Here is a 16,845-nt window from a genome sequence, read left to right as displayed (position 1 = left end):
ATAAAACGTACATAGAGTCAATAAATAACTCTATTAAAATATTTTGCTTGCTAGGTATAGTATGATAGGAATACTGTGCTGCACGTAAGGGAAGAATGCAGTTTACAGTTTATTCAATGCATGCTTAAACTCGTCGAGCCAAGGAGTGGTAGAAGTTCTTAATGTCATCCTGTGACACATTCTGCCAGGATTTCATCAGTTGTCCCTCTAAATCTGCGATATTTTGTGGTGCCCGAATCTGGCGGCCTACTATGTTCCAGACATGTTCGATTGGTGAACTTGCTGGACAAGGAAGAGTATAAACCGCTCGGATACAGTCCAGAGATATGAGAGCGGTATAGGGCCTGGCATTTTCTTGTTGGAAAATACTCCCAGGATGACGTGACGTGAAGGGTAATGCAACCGGCCGCAGAATGGTATTAACATATCATTGAGCTGTTAAAGATGTACCGAAGATGACTAAAGAAGACCTTTGTAAAACAAAGGCTGATTGGAACCGCTGGCCCCGTCCTATCCAGACACGAACACGGTGGTCATTTACTTCAAGAGTGAAGCGGGATTCATCGCTGAACACTATACGATGCCAGTCTGATGGCAGCCATGATGATCGGCTTTGACACAACTCCAGGTGACTCCTCCGATGTTGTGGGGTCAAAGAAAAACGTCTTAAATGCATCTATGAGCGTAACCCGGCCTCAGACAAGCGCCGTGAGATGGCAGAAGGTACCACGGGAGGTATAGACGTGTCTGTAGTGCGTTAACTAGTCGACAATGATACCGTTGGGGCGTTTTGGACCTTGCGAACAGTCATTCTATCTTGCCTCACATTTGTGCTCCTTGGCCTTCCAGAGCCTTCATTTTGTCGGCAATGTCCTTATAGCAACCATTGCTGCCAACATCTTTACACATCAGTGTCTGTACGCTGCAGGCGGCGGCCTATTCCTCGGTATGACCACCCAGCTTCACGCAACACTACAATGCGACCACGTTCAAAGTCATTTAGTTGTCTGTAAGGTCTTCGATATCGTCGTAATGGCATCTTTAGTTGCTTCTTTACGGAATTACAATGGCAGCAACAAAAACAGATTAACTTTCCCGCCTCTGTTACTGGTGTTATATTTTGCGAATTGCGCACTAGAAATGCGAGCTATGATCGCAATTCTTGCTTATTTGCCTTGAAACTTCGATCATTTGCATGTTAGATCAAGATGTTTTTGCATACCAAAATTCGTCACGATCGCAAAAGTCCTTCTTGGTGCTTCGATTTTTTTTTGCAAAAGAGTATATGACGGAAGTAGCGGCTCATCACACGATCCTCACCAAATGATGTGTGCAAGAGATCTTTCACACGTGTAGCAATTATGGAATGGAGAGCCATCCTGCATAATAGTCATGCCTTCCAACAGGTCTTTATCAGCCAGAGAATGTATGATGCGATTCTGTAACATTTCAGCGTACCTCGCACCCGTTACACTGACAGTTTGAATAGCAGATTAAGCATTTCCTCGGAGAAAAGAGGTCCGATCGCGATTGATATGATAAAGCACACCGTGACCAACACCTGAAGGTGAGGATAGAAAATTGAAAAGTCATGAAGGGATTGATTCCCTCTCTTACTACAGCTCACTTCATACACGATTCTAATGCGGCGCTACTGACATTTTGCTGCCCAGCGCCATATTGGCCTTTCTTTCGCAATATTTTTTCAATAAAACCCCATGTCATTTCAAGCATGTGTGTCAATTTTTACCTCTCTACCTATATTATTTCTTGAATTATTGAATTTTAAATGTTGACGGGGTTTTGGCTCATCCTGTATAACGTAAAATATATACATCAAGTATATAAATACTTGATGTATATATTTTTGATGTATAGACTATTTATATACTTGATGTATAGAATTACATCAATTATTTGATATTTCCGTATGACATCGTATTTGACAGCTCATTTAATGTATACTACATTTAGCGCATAAAGATGTCAATTATGTTACGTTAAAGTGATAACCGTCAACGGGGATAAAAGAGTTTTACACTACAGATATATATAAATTACAATGATTTTTGCTTTTTTATGTGTTATATGGGTGTATTTACACTAACGGAATGAACTCTTATATTACAAGATTTGAATACTTACATGTATTAGAAAATTGTGACAGATAAATAAAAATACTTGCATAAATCAATAAATTGTGTCAGCGGGAAAAAATACATTAATATTATAACAGTTTTTTAACTATATAACACAACGTTGTTAAATTCTTATATTGAAGAAGCTGTAGCCGAATATTAGCTAGATCTGAAAGAGAAAAAGTTATCCAGTTTACTACGTCTTTGCAATATGTAATGATAGCACGTATTTTCGATAGGGCAACATCGTTTTTTTCAGTACTTTTCCTCTAGGTTGAAAACATGAGAACTGTTTTTTTGCCGAAGCAACGTTCAGAGTAAAAGTGGTTTTGGACTACCTCCTTTCCCGCAGTCGCAGGTGCCGGTGTTGGAAGAACCAGACTTATTCAGATACTATTTGTATAGTCGGGTTGTCAATTAGGAAATGTTAGACTGCACAAGGAAAGGAAAGGAAAACAAAACAAAACGATTTTTACTATTTTTACACGATCTGTATTCTGTACTACCAAATCTACACTAATCAAAGGTTGCTTTTTTTCCAAAGTTTTAAAATTTACTTTAAAATGTTTCCCTTTTACTAACATTTCTTGCAAGATTGCTCTTGTAATATTCATTAACTAACTTTGTTCAAATAGCTATTATATTTAAGTAGCGAAATTTTTTAACGTTATTCATTACTGATATTATTTTCTTGCAGATATTTTCTGTCCTATGAACATGGTGTAATACGTAACGGAGTTCCATTAGATATTCCAACTCAAGCAGGAGATTTGACCGTTGAACGCATTACAAGATATATTGTAGCAAGACTAACATTAGGTTACACAATATGGCTAAATGAAGAGGTAACCTTATTATAACATAAAATTTAAGTTTTAATAATTATTGGAAAAAATCAATAAAACATAAGTTTAAAAAGTGTTGCTTTACATACTTTCGATTAAAAAAATGAAATGCTAGTACATTTTCAATACGTGTAACCATATTAGTCAAAATCTCTAAAACATTTTCAATTTTTACTTATTAAAAAATTAATTAATTTCCATGTTATAATCTACAGTTTTTCCTAGTGTAAGTATTTAAGTATCTTCACACTAAATAATTACTTAAATGATAAAAATATTGGGTAATGAAAGAGATTGCAGAAAAAATTCTGGAGATCTGAAAGATCTTATTTTTAAGGAATGTGCATGCATTATCTATAAAATGGCTAAATATAATTTTATAAGGAGTTAATATACGTATTCAAGAACATCTTTACCAGCTCTTTATTTTCGCAATCGTTCCTTGCAGACATATACTTTCGCTTAAAAAGTTTTTAAATGATACAAAGATTCATGTTTTAGTATTTCTGAATTTCAAAAAATGAATTTTGCATGAAATATGAAACCTAACTTTCCATATGTTTTCCTTCTCGTTGTACTTATATTTAGCAAAATGTTATATTCATTCTAAAAATAAACTGGTTGGCATGTTTGCCATTAGCCATGATTGTTCGGTTAATAAAAACAAGATGGAATAATTCAAAGTAGATTTTTCTCCTTTATACGCCTGTCATTGATATACTTCTGTGATTTACTATTGTATAATTTTTTAAATTATAATTTTGTTATAAATATTATGCGAAAGAATTGTCACAAAAATAAATTATAGATTTTGAAACGTTAGAAATACGTTATTATTATTATTCTCATGCATTTCATTATTTTTGAAATCCAATCTAAGAACTATACAAAAATTAAACTAGAAATCTTTATAATTTTTATTTTATGTAAATAAGAATATGCGTTGGCGTTAAGCCTGCCAGTATTTTGTAGAATTTTGTAAGATTCCATGTCTAAGATCTTTATTCAAAAGCAAATTATATTGATCAATAATTTTCGTAAAAATATACAAAGAAATGTTTCCTTAATCTTTTAGCATTAGAAATCTCTTTTCCTAAATAAATATTTTACTTTTAGTTAAATAAGTATCCAATGGCTTCTCTTTTTAATTTGCGTCTGGCCCCCTAATGTGATGTCCAATTTAAACTACATGTTTCAATCAAAATTTTGTTGTACGGGAATCACTTTCTTATATTGCATTTTTCATACTGATTATAACATTTTTCTAAATATGAGTGGAGACTTGAAGAATGTCAAAACATTATATTTCATAATTTTTGCAAAAATTGATTTTTTTAAATAAAAATGCCAAAACATGAATATTTGTATTATGTTGTGTAACTGTAAATGGTTAAATGCTATTCCCTTCCTTTCGATTGCACTGAAATAATGAATGCCCATTTAAAGCAATTTCAAATTCACATTTTCAGAAGTTGCATGTCGGCTTCTGTAACTCAGAAGGTCTGATTTTTTGAGCAAATTCCTCTTTTAAATTTTTAAGTCCTTTGAAGTAAGGAAAATAAATGTGATGTGATTATACAGACATGATAACTGGATGACAGTGACATGATAACTGGATGTCAGTGTAATTTTAATAAATTAAATTAGGTTTTCATTTTGCTTACAGAACAGCGTATTTATTGCTGCTGAACCATACATGATGAACGGGACAGTGGGTTTGTGTGGAAACTATGACGGAATCTTGGATTACAAGTTCTTCCGAAGCGATGGATCGAAAACATTTGACATTTTTTCGTTTTTTAATAGTTGGAAAATGGAAGATATTGACGAAAGTAAGACATAAATTTCATTATATCTGAGGTAATTTAAGCTAAAAATTGATCGTTTTTTCAGTTTTAGCATATTCATTCAAAATCACTTCATGTCTTTTGAAACCAAACTTTAGACCTCATTTCGATTCTGAATTTTGCATTACTTTCTATCTTCTTCATATTAGATTTGTCACCATTCTTTGAATAATTGCTACTTTTATGTAAACGCTGTTGTACCATGATCCATTCATTTCACACCCTAAATTTTCAAAACTTTCTCCACTTACAGAAAAGAATTTAAAAGTTGCCAACCTGCTGTACAAAAATAATATAAAACTCATCTTGTTACAAACACTTTACTTTCAATATTAGCTAATTTTTCATCATGACACTATAAACGTTTCATATTACGTTTAGTATGCACAAATACCTAACACTAAGACTGGCCTTTTAAAAGATTACGTATGTAGTACGCAAACTGCCGAAACTACAATACGTTTTAAATATCAAGAGGACTAAACCTCTGGCCTTAAAGGCGAACAGCAGCTAATTGAAAATTCGCGTGTAATGCAGTGGCAAGTCTAATTCTTGCCTCTCTCTCACTTTCTACCTAACTCATGGTAAAAAGCCACAACTTATATACTTGGGCGTTAGCAAGTACAATTTGTATAAATAAGTTAACACACTTAATTCTGGCCGGAAGTGGAAAATAAGAAGTGATAGTAAAATTTTTATATAAAATAAACATTAGTAAAACTTAAGATCCTTACAAATTCACCTTAAATACTATTAGATGCTAAATCTCAATATGAAGATCTATAAAGTCAATTAGGTTATTTTGAAGAACGAGACGTGAAAAAATATATAGTGTCCTCGCCGGGACTCGAATCCTGGACTTCTTGAATTACGCTTCGAGTATGCTTCCAACTCCACCACGAAGGCATGCGGAAAGAAGGGAAAAAATATGTAATAAATCTAGCTTTAAATTTCGAAGCATATATGACTATGATATATTAACGAAGAAATCTAGTTCTAATTTAAATTTATAAGATTTATAATTTTCTTTCATGTAAGAAAACCGAGTATTTTATACTTCATAATCATTTACTGCACTGCGCTGAAATTGTTCTTTAATTTCTGCAATATTTTTAAAATCTTCAGTATCACAGGACGCTGTCAGTAATAGCTAATCTGTCCTCCTGAAGTCTTTATATACGCGGCATGTCCATAAATTAATAATGCAAGGGATATTATTCAAGCAACCAAAAAATTATTTGTCCAAGCTTCCATCAAAATTTAATATTGGAAAGCACTCGTTTTCGACGAAAGTATCATTATTATGCAAACCTTCATTAAGTTTCAAAAGCAGTTTCTCTATTTTTCCTTTTCACTGGCCGAACATTTGAAACGACTGTTTATTTCAGTTCATCTAGTGAAACCTATATCGATGCTTTTATGCTAAACAAATGTTTAAGTGAAGGAACAAGTGGTAATTGAAGAGCACAAAACGTCCAGCTTAAATTTTCTCAGGAGATAGATTGTCACTCCCTGATTTAGTCACATACCAGAAACTTCGTAGTAAGTTTTAACAGCCTCTGGAGACATGTTCTTGACAAACAAAAGTAACTTAGAACCGTCAATATGGCATAATTAGCGGAATATCGCATTTCTCATGTGAACGAGCAACCTCATAGCCGAAGAAAAGGAAACTAAATTTATGGTTTCTTTTATCAGGACATTCGAGACTTTCCATTTATCAGGCATCCGTAATCCGTTATTGATCGATGCAATCAATACGAATTTCTTTTTCTGTTCTCTGAAGAACATTTTCAGGAATTAAACATGTCTCCTTTAGTCGTCATGAATATCAGTAATGATCCTAAAGAATTTGCTTTGTCACAATTCGCTGATGTATAAAGTCTCCGTCGTCTCTTGCACGCTTTTAACAAAACCTTCGCTCTTTTTTCGTGAATCAGGCTTTTGTTTGCTCAGTGAAATGAACCAGTTCGTAGACAAATAGATTTCCATTCCAAGCACTCTTTCAACAAAAGCTGTCAGAGAACTGTAAAAGAGCTACGAAGCCGTTTCTGCAATCGGAGTAAATTTGCTGAGTAAAGTCAATAGCTTGTTTGAATAAGTTTCGGAACGCATCGCCCAATTTTCATTTATATTTCGAAAGTATGAAATACTTCAGATGATGTAAACATTTAAATATTATGAAACTGACGTTGCATTCAAGTGTTTGAAATGAAAATATTATTTACTTAATTTGTAACTAGCGCACGTTATTTATATCCTTTTCTTTGAAAATAATGTGCAATAATTTTTCTTCACATTAGTCTTATATATTCATTTGTTTCATTCAGAATATTTTTCTTTTCAGGCTGCATGGATGATGTAGAACCGAAATCGCCTTGCAACGACGATACTAGAGACAGAAGAATAGCGACAGACAAATCAAGTTTGGCTTGTGCGGCTATTTATAATTTGCGATTTGACGCTTGCGCAGAGGTAAGCAATCGCTATTTCTTTCGGTTGATGAAAGTATTATTGTTTCCAGTACTATTAATAACAATAAAAAATATGAATGCTGAAATGATCAAAAATTACTTTTAACAACACAGATTTTGCATATTTCCCCCAAAAGTTACCGATTATAAAACTGATATCATTAGAATTAAACACAGAACTGACATCATTAGAATTAAACGTAGAACTGGCATCATTTTATTAAGCGACGGAGCTTCAAGCTAATTAGAAACATAACTGTTGTGCGAATTGAATGCGATATAGTTATTTAACACAAAGAACATAAGACGTCAAGATTTATTACTTACGTAAAAACATATATTTACGATTTTGTTATAAAGTCCTAGAAAATGCACACTATTACAAGGAATTAATTTAAGATATTTGCTAAAGGTTAGCAAAAGATTGAATTTAAGGATTAAACTAAAGAAGTCAACAAAATATTTTCATATAGAAAAAAAAAATATAAGTATAAAGCAAGCAAATATGCATACGTTAAAAATGCTACACAGGAAATTTCTAAAGGAAGAATAATTTGACTAATTACTTGCTATTTTATTAGGTAATTAGTTAAAAAATTCTTCCTTTCCTTGAAATACATTCCCTTGTACAAATGCTTTTCCTCCTTTGAGATATTATCTGCAGATGTATCATTAGTACAGTCTTCTCGAAAAAAGTCCAAACTTTGGTCATAGATATTGTCATTGCCTTTTAGAAATAAGAAAAAGATTTATTTTTTTCGTCCACAATCTGGACTGTAAAGAGAATGAACGAGAACTTGAATTTCCGAATACCCTCGAAAGTGGATTATTTATTTTCTCTTAGCGATAAATTTATTGCAATGTCATGACAGAATAGAATTCTTCTCAATCCAATTTTTTCCAAGTCAAATGTATATTTTTGGGGAACATTACCCAACCTAATTCTGATACTCTTACCATTCAAAAGACTTTATTTTTTATCACTTAGCGCCACAGCATTAATACTTACACAAAAGAAAGAACACACAGTTTTTTTTTTTTTCTTCAACGATTCCCTTTGCCTTGAAATTGGTAGCAAGAACGTTACTAAGAAAAAATCTATAGTAGAGAATACCTCTTAACATGATTTCGGTTCATATTGATAGAACCAAGATTCACCACATTTTAAGACGGAAAATGCATTTGAGAGTCTTTAATCAGATCTTTGGAATATTAAAGGTGAAAAAATCGCGACGAAATCTTCGCAGACTGAAACGCCGCGAAGTAAACAACGCAAGACGAAAACATCGTCCGATAAAAGAAAACAATAACAATCAGGAAACATCGCAGTTCTAAAATATCGTGGTTGAAAACAACGGTGTCGAAAATAAAGCAATTCAAAAACATCATCGTGCAAAAACATCTTAGTAGAAAATAAAGCGCCTACAAATCATCGCATGACGATAATATCGCAGATATAGGTTTTTGAGGTATTAAAAGTTGTAAATGTAAGTTCACATAATAAATTTGAGCGTAAGAGGGAATGAGGAATACTTTTACATCTGTATTTCATATTTTTGGAGTAATAAATATTTTTTCACTAAAAGACAAGAAGGAAACTTAAACATTCAAATCCTGAAAATGAATAGAAAAGTAGGCGTACGTACAGCAATTAATAGAATTTAAAATTTACGTATTTATCTATTAAATTCATTACTTAATAATTCGCTTTGTGAAATTGTATGGACAGTTTTTATGATAAATATAGTCTGAAAGAATTAGAAAAGGGACGATGAGTAATCATTTTATGAAATTGTCTATATTATAATTCTTTAATTAATTATAAAATTGTAAAATTATTTTCTTCCACTTTGTCAATCTGATATATTTTAGTAAAAATTAAATCTTGTTCTATTACATTTAGTTAAATAATTTTAATACAGGTAACATCATTCAGTTACTCATCTTTTCTTTTCTAATTTTTCATGCGATTATTTGTAGGTGCTTTTTTTACCACTATATTTTTTACAATGATGTTTTAAAACTTCTTTCAGCTTTGTTTTCGACAACGATGTTTTAGAACTGTTATGATTTTGTCCTTGCTTTCTTTTCTCTTACCAACGGTTTTTATACAGCACCGTTTTCTCCTTGCGGTTTTTTCTTTATTCCTCCCCCTTCCTTCTTCCGCGATATTTTTGGCGGTCACCATTTCAAGCATTCCTTATGGCTCTAGATGGGGTTGGGCAAGGTGCTAAACCGATTAACCTAATGGTAAAGAGACAGTGCCCGTTCCCCCCGTCACCTATCACCTACCTTATTCACCAGTATACTCCAGTCTCTTTCCGTTGGGCTGTGAAACGATGAGACGTTCAAAACCTATAAAGCTTCTTGACACCAAATTTTTCATGAAACCTAATTCTAACGGCTGCTGTTCTAATAGATAGTTTAGAATCTAAACACTCCATACATTAGTCATATGATTATCCTTTTCCCACAGCTATCATGTGGAAATTACCGCAGCTATTTTATATGCAAATGACCACAGCTATCTCTGCAAAGAATTCTGTAAAAAATCCTCTTTCCTGAATTCCTTTAAGCCATTTTTAAGTTGTGATTTCAGAAGCAACTCAAAACCATCACACAAATGTTTTAGGTACTCACATCATTTAATCTAAATTAGAAGTCATAAAAACATAATGTTAAGAAAGTTTTTCAAAATTAAAGTTAAGTATCAGCAAAAATTAAAAGGATCTTAATACCAATTTGCACTTAATGATAAGTCTTTCTTTTTACATTATACTAGCAAATGTTTCCTCTGTATGAAACGCACTGTACCTTTTCGTACTACATGTCTCAAGTATCGAATTTTCAAAACTTTCAGAGTGACCTAAGGAATGTTTAATATTTAGACTAAGCTTTAGGAAAACTTGATATTTATATATTTCTGCCTAGATCGCGTATTTAATCATGAATATCTCTTTTTAATCATAAATTAAATAGTATGTTTAAGCCTGATGGCTAATATCAGGTTTTAATGCACAATTTAATTCATTTGTAATTTATATGGCACTAAATACTATGTGATAAGGGTGTCGCCAAGAGTACTTCAACCTTATGCGTACAATATCATAAAGGTGTCATATTCAAATGAAACAATCTTAGACTGAATTTAGAAATTATAAAAAATATTTATAGCTAAAAAAACTATTTCGGCATTAGATCGTAAATATTTGTATTTCAATGTAATGCTACTTAGAATTTATATTACATTTTCATATCTTTTAGGTGTGATGCATTTTTATTGCATTTTTGAAATAGTTCATAAATAATTAATAATAATTTATAGGTAAAATACAAATCTATAATTTTACCAAAATAAAACTGCACGTATTAGCAGTTGTTAAAAATACAGAATTAAATCAGAATTATAAGCAAAGGGTTTTTGATTATTTTCTTTATGCAATTGTATTATGCTTTGATTTTTATTCTTACATCCGTATTGATAGTTTGATCACTGTAAAAAACATGGATTTTTTTCCGCATGAATTCTTTTTTATTAATTGTGGAGAACGTTAAATGTTTATGACTAAATATATTAGTTAAGAGCACAACCCGAGATGAGTTCCGATACTCTCATACTGTTTTTTCCATGCTGCCAATATCTTCAGAATACTATTGTACCAATAATTATCAAAAGTGTGCGCATACTTAATAGATTAATAAAATAATTAAATAAACTTCTAAGTTCCACATAGACACAAAAGTTATAAACTCTCATATATTGTCTAGGACTGACATCACAGATTATTTGATATGTGCTGTCAGCGTCCTCTGAACCAACTTATTGTCTAAGCGAGAAGTGTATTCTAGAAATGCTTTCTTAAACATATTATTTCAAGAAAATATGCAATTGAATTAATTCAATTCAGAGAATTTCAATTTTTAATTTATATGTTAAAATACATAAAATTGATATTTTGACTGCAATAAAAATAATTCACCATAAGTATTTAAAACCTACAATTTATACACATTCTTTGTTTAACAGCTTTTAGATCCTAATAAATATTACATTATGTGCACTTTGGACTGTTGCAATGAAATGGCAAAAGAAGATTGCGAATGCGCCTCAATTGCAGAATATCTTCTGGAATGTGCTAGAGGTGGTATAGACATGAGCGAAGGATGGAGAACTCCTGGCTTGTGCCGTATGTATTTAAATTTTACATTATCTTTGAAAATGTTGCTATTATGTTACATAGAAATGCTTATAAATATAGTGTCACTATGCAAATGTAAATCATATACATCGCAAAATAACAAAGTTCTCTAAATCATGCAACAGAGAGAACTCAGTTTCGACTTTTACCTACAGTTCTTTTCATAAAGTAAGCTAAAGAAAATGTACCAAGTAAAAATTCCTCCAGACGAAAGACCATCAAAGAAACATCACAGTAGTGAATGCTCGCTAGAAAATTCCATACAGAAAGCTTATACACGCCAACAAAACTCTCACATAGAAAATCTCTCATACGATTGAGGGAAGAGAAGCACGATACCGTTCGCTCACACAAAAACACTGCTCGCAGAGAAATTATTTGTAGAATACACAAAAAGCAAACTAATATTTCAAGCAATCCTCTTATTTTATATTTTTAAACACAGCAAAATGTTGAATTTTTGTGTTTTATTTCTATTTTTACTAGACATATTTTAATATGATTAATAGTTGCATTTAAAGCATGAATAAAGAGAGCACAATGTTGGCGTCACAAGCATTATGCAACAGCTCTCAACAGTTTTCTTTAATTAAATCGAGTAGATACTTAAGCTAATGTTACAACTTAATGAATGGTACGACATTAAATAATGCTTAAGCAGTTCCTGAATATCCAGTAAAGTAACAGTTAATGTAACCTCTATGTTTTACATAATAATCAGTATGCATTTCTGCAAACAGGAAAACGTTTATTCATATTCGAGACATTAACTTGCGAAGCTAAAATTACTGCAAATAGACATGTTTTCGGAATCTTTTACATTTGTGCGTTAACCTGCTATATTTATTCATGAATTTAGTACATGCATGTCTGTAATTAATATGCGTGTTTGGAATGTAAGAACATCATAAATGAAATCTTTCCTCATGAGGTATTTTTTATTACTTACGAGGACTGTTTCTGCCTCATTTAAGTTATTTATGTTAAGTTTCTTTACTCTCATTCTCCCTTTCCGTTTTCCTGGCAGAATGCTTATTTCAGTTCGCATGTATTCAAGTGAGGTAGAAAGAGATAGTATTTAAAAGAAGATTGTAGACTGCTTAAATAAGAGCATGTTCTGCCTGCTGAAGATCACGTTATAGCTGAAATTCTACGATTCTCTTTTTGGCGTTGCTTTATTTTTGTCAATAGTGCTTGTCTCGCCGAATTAGGTCTGAGACAACTTGCGCCTTGCGCATTAATGATTTTTGTGGAGCCTTTAGCTAACTGAAGACTTAACCTTGTTTTAATATGAATATCTTATTTTTGAGTTACGCCATAAATGCTAGGTAATTTTGTAAGCACAAGTATTGTCTATTATTAACTAACTGAGTTCTTAATAAAAGAGTCTTTTATACCTTTCTTACGTTCTCTGTTTCATTAACAAGACATAGCGATTATTCACTTTGTTCTTCAGTCTGGACAGCGCATGCTGCTCAAAAAGTTGAGACTCTATACACGTTTGTTTTATGTAATTTGCTTGGTTACGCACTACTGAAGAAACTGCACTGCATTTTACTCCGTACTTAGCCAAACAGTAGTTGAACAGTTAAAAAAGTAGTAATTTTTCGTTGCGTTCTACTAGTTTCACAACTTAATTGTTTTACTCGAAACGCAGTAGCTTTGATCAAGGTTATAGTCCCAATAAAACCTTTCATGAAATCCTTCAGAAAGGTTTGTATTATTAAATCCTTAACATAACGTTTCTCTCAATGTAAATTGTGTGATAAGGTGGCATAAAGGTTCATTGTCTAAGATGAGTGATTTCAGAGTGCAATAGTTTTCATATCGGATGCGAAATCCTATACCTTTGTTAATGATTCCGGTTGCAGCCTGGAAGGTCACTCCGGTGGACAAAGAGATAAGTCTTTTCACCACAGTTAGGAGATGGACACTTTGTTATGTATTAGTGAAAGAATTTCCCCTCCCCGGGAGTTCAGCGTAAGTAAACAAGGTATATAGCGTGGTTTCCTGAGAAGAGAAAAAACGACTTTCCTGTTTAGAGCTATGGGCATGTTGGCCTGCTAAGAACGATCATTCCTCGTGTATAATGTGTGAGAGCATTTTTCATGTAACAAAATTCTGAGATTACGGGACTAAATATACCCAAGTCCCATACTGCCAAAGTATGCAATGTTAAGGTCAAGGTTAAGGTTTTCATCTTATTAAAATTCATGTTATTGTTAAAACTAACCTTGAATTTCATTTCAACCTTGAATTTCATTTTAACCTTGAATTTCATTTCAACCCTGTATCACAACCCAGAGTTTGCGTAGCGGTTTCGGCCAATACACCGCAATTGATTTAGGATTCAAATTTTCAAAGCTTCTGAACCGCAAGACCCAAGAAATATGTGAAAAGGGCTGAAAAAAAAGAAAGAAAAAGAAAAAAGCTTCGACAAAGAAGTACACCATGGGTCTAATGCAAAATTTAGAATTTAACATTTATTAATTTATGAACATTTTTGAACACTATTACTTCTATACAATTACGTCTAGTATATATATATACATCAGACCAAAATTTTAATATATCCGATTAAAATGAGATAGACATCGTAGAGATTACAAGATACACTGCCCCCCAAAAAAGCGACAGTTCTATATCTTCCGTTCTACTGGGCTAATTGACAAAATTCAAAATGAGTTTTCCATGTCTCGAATGTGCGACTTATATGATATATTAGATTTATATACAGCATTGTTCTAACATATGTATTTTGACACAAAATCGGACTTTTTCTGAAATAACATACCTATTGTTTTTCCATATTTCGATTCTACTACTGAAATTATACCTAGATATTAAATTTTGTAAAATTTGGTGCGAAATTCACGGAGAAGTTCAAAAATTTATCTTGGCACAATTTTTTTTTTTTAGTTTGCGCTAAGAATAATTCACTTGGCGTACTTCTTAATATATGCCGACCAGTATTCCTTCCACTTCCAATATGCCGGAGCGGAAAAAAAGGTACCTCGTTCCTACCATATTTTGAATTTACATTGGATCAAAGCCCACGCTGGTCATTATGGGAATGAGAGAGCGGATGTTCTAGCAAAAGAAGCCTCCCTGGGGGTTGGGACCGAAAAGGGTTTTATTCAAGATTCGAAAAAGAAGACATGTACTATAATATATGACAAGCTTATTAGAGACTGGAAAAATTAATGGGATCTCTCTGAAAGAAACAAAAACTATCTAAAGTGCTTAAAAATTAGCACAAAAATGGGAATTTTAGGAGATGCAGATTTTAATCAAATTCTCACTGCACATGAAAGGTTCCCTGCTGACTTAAAAAGGTTCCATCTCCAGGGAAATGATATATGTAAAGTTTGTAATAAATTCGGCGATTCAAATCATTTCGTCGAGGACTGTTGAAGTGTGAGAGAAAAATATAAATTTGAGGATTTATTTAGTAATTATAAATTGTTTAGAAAATTTGCAAGATATATTATGCAAATGGTGAATGAGAATAAGAAGAATATTGGTATCGAGATATAACAAAGCAGAAAATCTTACTGAAAACAGAAATAATTGAGGTAACTTATAGATTTAAGATGAATTTTGATAATATAGACGATTATTGATATTTAAGATGAATTTTGATAAGAACATTTGAATAATAATAACTAATTGAAAGTAAAACTTATAAAGATTTTAAACTTCAGAAAAAAAGTCAGAAATGAAAACGACGCATTTATATACTAATTCATCGGCAGTGCTTGGAATGTATGTATCTATTTTACTTTTTTTTTTTTTTTTTGTTAGGCCTTTGTGGCTTGGCCTGTCCCCTCATAGTCATATGGCAGGTTTCGCCTGCTAGGTGGGCTGGGGGCCAGTGCTTAGAACTAACTAACTAACTAACCTCGTTCCTACCTTTTTACATTGTGCCTGAGAGAAGAAAAGTCACATCTTCCCTACTTTCAAATAATTTTAGCAAAGTGTCTAAACCAGATTTGATGTTTTATCGTTTTCAACAAATATGCCAAATTTCAAAACGCGCCAATACATAAATTCACGTATATCCGGAAATTTTGAGTAAAAAACTGTAATTTTTGCAGGTATACTTAGAAATACATCTACTTTAAGATGATGGTAAAAGTTTTATAGATTATAATTCAAAACGTTTTTTGAAAAATTTATAAAAATTACTTAAAAATACAAATTTTAAAAATAAATCATAAAAAATGGGGGAATTTTATTTGGAATGAACCTCAATTTCGAAATATGAAAAGAAGAATCCAATAAATTTAATAAAAAGAGAGTTTAATGAATATATACCAAACTCAATTAAAATTGAGAAGCTAAAATTTTGAAAGCTAATTTTTTAGAAACTACGTGTGAGATTTTTACAAAACTTGGTAGATTGGCGTAATTTGAGGAGTAGAATGGAAATATGGTAAAAAATGGTTTCATAAAATTTAACAAAAAGTACGATTTTGTGTCAAAAAAACCTATATTAGAACAATGCTATATCGCCTTTTCGAGGCATGAAAAACGCAAGTTGAATTTCGTCATTCGGCCCAGTACAGCGGGAGATCTAGCACTGTCGCAGTTTTCTTTCTGCAATGTACATATACAAGAAATTCCTTTGAAATAAACTTATTTATTTTTATATTGAGAAAATATTGCAGAAATATATGCAACTTTTAAAGAAGCTGTAATTAACAAGGATGTTGATAAAACACAGCAATTTTTTCTTTATTTAGAAACTACAGCTTAGAAAATTCCATTGAAATGAATTTTCTTTATCTTGCCTATTTGATTTTGAACTTTATATATTTTTTTTGCAAATTTTTCTTAGTTTCGTGTCAGCTGAGAATGATATTTCGTGTTTACCGAAATGGGTCAATTTTTCCGAAGTTTAAAATCTTTTAAGATTTTTAAATAGAGATTTTTCTCTATTTACATACTTTGGGACTCAAAGTGAATAATTTGTTCTCATACTGTGAAACTGCAGCAAATTCCATTTAATTTCTAATGTTGTCATCATTCAAAATGCAATGTATTAGTTGCTTTCGACTTTCTTTCCAGCATGCTAAATTTTACAGAGCTAGTTCTGTAAGTTTACATGATCCATTATCATACAATGATCCATTATCATACAATGATCCATTATCATACAATGATCCGTTTCTGTAAAGTGTAAGTTATCTGTTATATATCTGGATGCTAAAGCTTATAGTTCTAAATCTGTAAGCTTACACTATGTACTGTTTAGTTTTTTGGAGATGTAAGTTGTCTATTACATATCTGGAGTCCATTCGGCAGATATTCAAACCGCTATCTTGTTTAAAGTGTAAATA

The 16,845-nt window shown here is 32.1% G+C and overlaps 1 protein-coding gene across 3 annotated transcripts in view; it reads left to right on the top strand.

The window, feature by feature from the left end:
- The window catches only part of LOC118189478 (hemocytin-like), a 728,690-nt gene that overhangs the window by 228,071 nt on the left and 483,774 nt on the right, over window positions 1-16,845 (top strand). For all 3 annotated transcript variants that reach the window (XM_085820839.1, XM_085820840.1, XM_085820838.1), the window contains exons 22-25: window positions 2,836-2,983; window positions 4,650-4,815; window positions 7,178-7,305; window positions 11,332-11,491. In XM_085820839.1, coding sequence (XP_085676965.1) covers window positions 2,836-2,983; window positions 4,650-4,815; window positions 7,178-7,305; window positions 11,332-11,491 — 602 coding nt within the window. The remainder of the gene's footprint in view (window positions 1-2,835; window positions 2,984-4,649; window positions 4,816-7,177; window positions 7,306-11,331; window positions 11,492-16,845) is intronic.

The sequence above is a fragment of the Stegodyphus dumicola genome, chromosome 7, assembly GCF_044657685.1.
Source record: "Stegodyphus dumicola isolate Sdum_Otavi_A_Nest chromosome 7, ASM4465768v1".
Taxonomy (NCBI): domain Eukaryota; kingdom Metazoa; phylum Arthropoda; class Arachnida; order Araneae; family Eresidae; genus Stegodyphus; species Stegodyphus dumicola.
The sequence above is the reverse complement of the archived record's forward strand: the minus strand, read 5'-3'. Positions and strand labels throughout refer to the sequence as shown.